This window comes from Sesamum indicum, linkage group LG6, assembly GCF_000512975.1.
Source record: "Sesamum indicum cultivar Zhongzhi No. 13 linkage group LG6, S_indicum_v1.0, whole genome shotgun sequence".
Lineage (NCBI taxonomy): Eukaryota > Viridiplantae > Streptophyta > Magnoliopsida > Lamiales > Pedaliaceae > Sesamum > Sesamum indicum.
In genome coordinates this window covers 514,839-522,197 of record NC_026150.1, presented here as the reverse complement: position 1 = coordinate 522,197, position 7,359 = coordinate 514,839, and the positions used below count along the sequence as shown (strand labels likewise).

The window sequence follows — 7,359 nt, the reverse complement described above, 5'->3', positions numbered from 1 at the left end:
CCCTCAGAGACGCGAAAAGACATCTCCCAAATCGCACACACTAACACACGCATACGTACATTGATACATATAGTAGTATTAGATCTCTTCGTGAGATTCCCAAGTTCGACAGGCTGTTCATTGTATTGGCTTGAAGATCCGCTTAAAACTTTAGGTGTTTGTTTTTTGGTCGTAATTTTGATCTCTGTGCCTGATTGTGATGGCGCATCGAAGATCAAAATTATTACTGTTTTTCTGTTTTGTATCCTACTGTCTGTTCGCCTTTGCTGCGTAAGTATTGGAATTAATTGTTTTGTTATCAATCAGTTTTAATGCAAATTTACTGGTTCGAGTTTGTGTTGATGGTGTTTTTCTGAATTTTCGCATATATAATAGGAAGAGTTATTATGACATTCTCCAAGTGCCAAGAGGCGCTTCGGATGAGCAAATAAAGCGTGCCTATCGGAAGCTTGCATTGAAATATCATCCAGATAAAAATCAAGGAAATGAAGAGGCGAACAAGAAATTCGCAGAGATTAACAATGGTATTCCATTTTTTTCACAATTTTCCGGTTTATTTTTCAATATTATCTTGCTTATGGTTAGCTTTGGAAAATAGTGATATCAGCATTAATCTAATTTATTCGGAAGATTTTGACTGGTTCGAATGGTTGGATTTTGTAGCTTACGAAGTTCTGTCAGATAGTGAAAAGAGAGGTATATATGATAGATATGGTGAGGATGGTCTTAAGCAGCATGCGGCTAATGGAGGTAGAGGTGGAGGCGGTATGAATATCCAAGACATTTTCAGCTCGTAAGTTCCATTCCGCATTTATGTTGATTTCACTGTTCGTATTGCCTTCTGTTGTTGAATCAGTAATTTCATCCTATCCAACTGAAAATTCGATAATTCCTTGAGTTGAATATAAATATAGGTCTTATGAATCTTCCGGTTCTTATTCAAGTTATGAAGAAACTTTGCTGTTTGTTTTTGGTATCCATTCTTCTGTTTCTATTAATATGAGAACTTAAAAGTAAGCTGGAGGCTGTGCTATATCTGTATTCAGGACTACATCACTTGAAGTTATTGCATGACATTAAAGCTAATCAAATGAAACTAGCAATTCACTTTTTACTAAGAAATGCTTGCATATGTTATGCTTGATGCTTCATTCGGAAAGCTCAATCAAATAAAACTAGTCATTCATTGTTTTCCTTTATATAACAATTGGTTGCTTATGTTTTGGCCTTCATTTTAATCAATATCATGAAAATATATGAAGGTTGTCCAGTGATATACCTTATTTTGCATTTTTAGTTGTTAGGAAGAGTTCCGATGGACTTGTCCAACTATTATTGTTCAATTCTTATTAGACTCAACTAGAACCTTGCAATATCCTCTTGGACAAGAAATATACAGCAAAATGTTCTCATTGGAATGGAAAGCTCAAAGATGCATCATATATTCACTTATCTTTTCTAGATTTCTTTGCTGAAGGGGAATGACTGGGCGTTTGGCTTAAAATTTCCATTGATGTTGGACTCTCAGCATCCTATTCTGGCATATGCTGCTATTGTTGTAAACTTCCCAAATTATCAATTATTGCAGTACAGGGTTCCTAACTTCTTTCGTAGTTATCATGGAGAGATTTTCATGTTTAGGCCATAGGAAATGTCAATTTTAGTTTGGCTAGCAAATTCATTATACTGCTTATTCTATGGAATTTAATGGTGGTTTTTGTTGATTGTGAAATTGAAACTCTCTTGATGAATCTATAAGCTGATTTGCTGATAAAAAACTATCTTGCCAGTTTCTTTGGCGGAGGTCCCATGGAAGAAGAAGAGAGGGTTGTTAAAGGTGATGATGTGATTGTTGAATTGGATGCGACACTTGAAGATCTGTACATGGGCGGCAGTTTAAAGGTACTGAATATGGCAGAGATGCTGGTATAGAAATAACTTTATACAGAATGAACTCTTCGATTATTAAGGGACATATTCATTTAATGTACATTAATTGCAGAAAATTTAATATTTAATAGCTAAAAAAGACTACTGATAATTTTTTAAAAATATTTGCAAGGCAGATGATGTCCTTTACATTATGACCTAATTGCAATTTTTACAGTGCTTTCTTTAAAAATCAAACCATTGCATTCAAATGTCCAAATTTTCTTAATATACATTATTTTCTGTTGGAAATTTAATTGGGTTTCCTATGCTTTCTTATGCATGAAGATTTTTTCTATACTCGAAAGTGAAACAAAATATCTTCCCATAAAATGTCATAATTCAGTTTGAGACATCGCAGCCTATATGTAGTTGGCCTATGTGTGAATGTAATGTGGAATTCATCAGGTTTGGAGGGTGAAAAATGTAATAAAACCAGCTCCAGGGAAGAGGCGCTGCAACTGTAGAAATGAGGTTTATCACAAGCAAATTGGACCAGGGATGTTTCAGCAGATGACAGAGCAGGTATGCCAGAAACTCACCAAGTTACATTGTGTAGCAGAAAGAATCTTTTTCGTCTTGCCTTGTTCTTCTCTGTTGGAGTTGCCTAAGTTGTCTTATCTTGCCTTTCCAGGTGTGTGAACAGTGCCCAAATGTGAAGTATGAAAGGGAGGGCGATTTCATCACTGTGGATATTGAGAAAGGAATGCAGGATGGGCAAGTAAGCTTGTCTTCTTTTTAGTTGATATTTTCATGCATGCCATGTGCCAATCGTTTGTAGCCGAATTTTCAGTTTTGCATTCATGCAAAATCTGACTTATTCAATCATAATTTCCATAATAGAGAAGGTCTGTGCTTTGGTGTCATCTGTAGGCATTCAGAAAGTGTTCTGACAGGTTTATTTTACAGGAAGTGGTATTCTATGAAGATGGTGAGCCAATAGTAGATGGTGAAGCTGGAGATCTTAAGGTTTGATCTTTATCTTTGGTTCCAAACTTTCAATGTTGGACATGGAACGATTTTAATTTAAGTGGTTCCAATTTACTCGGCCTACAATTTTTTGATTGGTTATTCATGTATCTGTAGTTTCGCATACGTACTGCACCTCATGATCGCTTCAGGAGGGACGGCAATGATCTGCACACAACAGTTACTATTACTTTGGTAATGTCGTTTTTTGCAATGTTACTCCTTTTCTTTGCCTTTTCAGCTCACTGTCCCTTTCTTGTTTGACATCCCCCACCCCAACCCACACATCATGCCTAGTGTCTACTTTCATTCTTTAAGCCTGTCATTTTAGTAGTCTTGGCAAAACAGAGTCAATTTAACCAACAATGCTCTGTCTTGGAAGTTTTAAACCTGAAGAAGTGAGGACACTCGACTTGATTGTCATCATCGTCACTGCAAAATAATTTGTTCACTAAGTCTATGATACACAAAGCTGATGGAAGCTATTAGGATATGCTGGCATGCTAAATGTTTTCCCCTAATATATTAGCTGTTCCCTCTTCAGTATTTTGGTTATTATTTGGCTACCGTACATAAAGATTACTGAATGGTTTTAACTAGACGTTGACTTCTTTTTGTTCAGGTTCAAGCTCTTGTTGGTTTTGAGAAGACCATTAAACACCTTGATGAGCATTTGGTGGATATCAGCTCCAAGGTGAGTGGCTACCTTTTACTGAAATTTGCAATTACTACTAAATTGGGTTGTGCAAGATTGCCATTGCATCTCCATTTGCAACGAGGAATGAGAGTTGTATGAATGTTTTCATTTTTTCTTAGGGTATCACAAAGCCCAAGGAAGTCAGGAAATTTGTCGGCGAAGGTATGCCATTACATTTTAGTAACAAGAAGGGGGATTTATATGTCACGTTTGAGGTTCTTTTCCCAACCTCATTAACAGAGGACCAAAAGACAAAGATAAAGGGAATTCTAGGTTAGATACCACTTTAGTGTTGCCAAGATTGTGCAGAGACCTAAGCTACTCTTGCCTCTATTGAATTTTCATTTTTCTCTGATTAGCATTCTGCAATTTTGTTCAAATAGTAGATAATTTGTCAGAGAGCTGTAACCATCCAGGGATGTCTAAATATTTCCTGGTATTTAGCTTGGTTCTGAACCATTGGGGTTCATTTCTGCTACTTGTTATGTCATTTAAGTGAATTGATGAGCTAGAAATGATAGTTGAGAATTTTATCAATTTTTGTCCTCGACATGGTTTAAATGCTTGACAAAGAGCTTAGCTTTTTCAATTATAGGTTCTCTTTTGAAGAAAACACGTCACTTCAGCGAAAAAATTCAAATCCTTTTTTCTTTATTTTGTTCCATACATACTTTTATTAAAAATAAATATTAATTTGACACACCAGTCAATATAAAATACATCATAATTAATTCAAATATATTCTTCTTTTCATACTTACATTTATACAAACTATTTTGCACCAAAAATTTAAAATAAACTCGTAAACAGACAAGTTATGAACAAATTTTCCGTATGCCATCTTTTATATTAGATCAAATTATGAGATTTCTTTGGTTGGGCTCACAAACTGTAAATTCTAAAATTTTTCACTCTATCATGTATTTTTATGGAAAAATATCACATCTCTTTGTATAAAAAACTATAGCATTTCAATTAAAACAAATTCACTTTATCTCTCCTGGTTAAACAGATTGAAGAGCTCAAAGTGAAAACATTTTTCCGTTCTTCAAGTCACAGCATCATTAGTTCCAAATTTCAGCTATTTTAAAATCGAACAAACACCAGAATCGAGGGCATTGGCAGTTCAGGAGCATTTTCTTCTTCGAAGACCTTGCAATACGACGGAGTCCAAACGACCTTACTGAGTAGCCACTTTTCCCGCCAATGTTAACCCGGTAGGTTCCTTCCTCCACAGGCAGATAAGAATTAGATTTGCTGTAAAACAGCAACCATACCAAGTAGCGAGAGAAAGGACTATGTATCCAGATCATGAAAATTTCTTGCAGTCGACACCTACGCTTGCAAAATCACCAGCCCCCTCCCTCGACCACCACCCCAGATTCACCCCAAAGTAATAAAACAGAGAATAAAATAAAAAGGACTGTAAAAATAATACCTCAGTCAATTGATGCCAGTTTCTCTTCATCAACCTCGAAAGCCTTCCTGGCTTGTTTCAGCTCTTCATTCATCGATAACAACTCTGTACATCGATTAAGTTTTGGCAAATCCTACAGATATCACAGTTCTTTATGAGACTGGGAAACATTGTCTTGTAGCTTGGCTTCTTTAAGTGTGCTTTTGAAACATATACAAATGGAAGATAAAGATTAGAACTCAAACTGCAGGCACGCTTTAGGTACTAGTCAGATATTGATATTTCTATTACTTGGAAGATGGGAATTTACATGAGAGAATTAAGTTCCCAACAGCTGCTTTACCTTCCGGATTAGAAAGAGAAAATCCTCTGTCAAAAGCTTTCCTCTCTTGGATGCAATATCTTGAGCTTTGTGGACCTGCGACAGTCGTCATCACAGTTCACTTTTTGCTGAATTTGGACAAGGACAACAAACATCCATTCATAAACAAGGAAAACAATCCAAAAAGCAAGCCTACTATTCAGGTAATTATATGGAAAATTCTAAAACCAGAAGACTTGCCATATCAGTGACATACTCCACAACAATATCCTCAGCCAGCGCAACAGTCTCTGGAAGTGGCTGCAATGCAACAATTGCAACACATAAGCATTTCAAAATAGAAGAAAATATCAAACAGGCAGAATAACATATAAACTTCGATCCATCTCATAGACAAAACTTCACGCAGATATTGTAAATAAAATGTATGATGTTAACTAATAATTCCAGCTTCCAAATTGAACTTGTCGAATGTGTACAACATATCATAAGGAATATGACCACAGGTTGTAATGTCCTCGTGTACTGCAGTTACAGCCGAACTTCCTACTAATGAGACATACATGCAAGTGAGCATAAAATGCGTTCACGATACCTTCTCAATCTACTATAATCAGCTCTAGAATTCAGTGATCATAAAATGCATTCATGATACCTTTTCAATCTACTATAATCATCTTTAGAATTGTAAATGTAATATGAAAGTGCACATATTCCCACATTGTCCACTACGTATAATAGCCAATGGATTTAACAAAAGATTGAAAACAGCAACACAAAAGGGTTTCTGCTGATAAAATTCTCAAGCAACGCTGCAAAGCAAACAAGTCCAGAGAAATCAGGGAAAAAGAACATACATTTTGATCATCCCCGAATCCATACATCATATGCTGCACTGTTGCATCCAGATGAAAAATAAGTGCGATAAAACATAAACCTCAGAATTATCGGGAATAAGGAATTGCCAGAGAAAGACTCACAATCCTTCTGAAACATTCCACGTTTACGCTTTAAGGAGGTTTCTGAAGGTTGGGATGAGCCTGGTCTTACTTTTGAGGAAGATCCTGCTGTGGTATTATTCATCTTCTATATCAGGTAACTCCTTACTTCAGCTCTTCTTTAACCAACAAGCTATTATCAATATTTAGAACTTGTGACTTCAAGATATGGATAACAACAGCACAGAAACAACACATGCACTGGCAGCTAATTACTAGTGGTTTGAATAGTTGGCAAACAGAACAACTATGAATTCTTATCTGCATATAGATGCAGGTTGACTACAGATATAGTTTTGTCATATCAATGCGAGAAGATAAATTATATTAGTTGGTTGACAAAAGTTCATGTAGTGGTTATTTTTTATTCGAAATACTTAACACATTCGTGCAAGTTTGAATTAGAATTGAGTTTCCCAGATTAATCTGTAGTAATAACGAAGAAAACAAATATTCCAAAGATGTGAGAAACGTTCCCCCTAACACTAAACCCTAATCTCCGGGGGCGAAAAAAAGTAAAAAGAAAAATAACGTCCAGACAGGTCATGTTCCATTTGATTGCTTTAGGAAACGATACTACATATAAAACATTAATGAAATTCTTCTTCCTTCGCAATCTCTGATAGCTTGGATGAATGAATTTCAGTCCACCAAAAGCATCGACGCCACGATAACTACCACGATTTAAAATAAAATTTTCACCTCAATGAGAGGAATGCTCGCCAAAATTTCCGAAAGGCTCGTTGCTGCAAAACCGTTGCGATTATGCTGATGAACGAAAGTTTATCCGAATCAAACACCAAAAAAACCAAATCATACAAAATCCGGAGCAACTGGTCAAATTTCTAGTATATTCGAGTACTAAAAATCGGTAAAAACGGAAAGACGAAGTATACTCTTGCGGTTCCCGTCGGCGTAGCCGTTGCCAGTCCGATTTGCCCCGGTAGATAGGATAATAATCCGTCCGTCTTCTTTTTTCAGTTTAGAGCATAGAGACTTGGACCTTTTATATAAAACTAATGAGAAG

At 36.0% G+C, this 7,359-nt stretch overlaps 2 protein-coding genes across 10 annotated transcripts; one reads left to right on the top strand and one right to left on the bottom strand.

Annotated features, from left to right (window-relative positions):
* Window positions 7-4,132, top strand: LOC105163066 (dnaJ protein ERDJ3B). Its single transcript, XM_011081281.2, has 10 exons — window positions 7-270; window positions 376-524; window positions 664-793; window positions 1,791-1,902; window positions 2,338-2,454; window positions 2,564-2,650; window positions 2,839-2,898; window positions 3,016-3,093; window positions 3,521-3,592; window positions 3,715-4,132. Exons 1-10 carry the CDS (start codon window positions 200-202, stop codon window positions 3,871-3,873), a joined length of 1,035 nt encoding a protein of 344 aa, XP_011079583.1. The 5' UTR covers window positions 7-199; the 3' UTR covers window positions 3,874-4,132.
* Window positions 4,517-7,359, bottom strand: LOC105163064 (transcription initiation factor TFIID subunit 13). 9 transcript variants are annotated; one of them, XM_011081277.2, is made up of 8 exons: window positions 7,229-7,359; window positions 7,035-7,100; window positions 6,315-6,465; window positions 6,192-6,229; window positions 5,575-5,634; window positions 5,356-5,430; window positions 5,034-5,145; window positions 4,517-4,824 (listed from the first exon to the last, which is right to left on the bottom strand). In XM_011081277.2, exons 3-7 carry the CDS (start codon window positions 6,415-6,417, stop codon window positions 5,035-5,037), a joined length of 387 nt encoding a protein of 128 aa, XP_011079579.1. In that variant the 5' UTR covers window positions 6,418-6,465; window positions 7,035-7,100; window positions 7,229-7,359; the 3' UTR covers window positions 4,517-4,824; window position 5,034. The 9 variants fall into 9 exon arrangements, with proteins under 9 accessions (XP_011079579.1, XP_011079580.1, XP_020550050.1 ...); XM_011081278.2 differs by having other exon boundaries at window positions 4,517-4,820; window positions 6,315-6,451; XM_020694391.1 differs by having other exon boundaries at window positions 4,517-4,820; window positions 6,315-6,420.

Coding starts and splice junctions, on each gene's coding strand:
- LOC105163064 (XM_011081277.2), bottom strand. CDS start 6,417: ATGAATAATACCACAGCAGGATCTTCCTCAAAAGTAAGACCAGGCTCA. Junction 6,230..6,314: donor TGGAATGTTTCAGAAGGATT/GTGAGTCTTTCT, acceptor TGGATGCAACAG/TGCAGCATATGATGTATGGA. Junction 5,635..6,191: donor GATTCGGGGATGATCAAAAT/GTATGTTCTTTT, acceptor GTTGCATTGCAG/CCACTTCCAGAGACTGTTGC.
- LOC105163066 (XM_011081281.2), top strand. CDS start 200: ATGGCGCATCGAAGATCAAAATTATTACTGTTTTTCTGTTTTGTATCC. Junction 1,903..2,337: donor ACATGGGCGGCAGTTTAAAG/GTACTGAATATG, acceptor GGAATTCATCAG/GTTTGGAGGGTGAAAAATGT. Junction 3,593..3,714: donor TGGTGGATATCAGCTCCAAG/GTGAGTGGCTAC, acceptor ATTTTTTCTTAG/GGTATCACAAAGCCCAAGGA.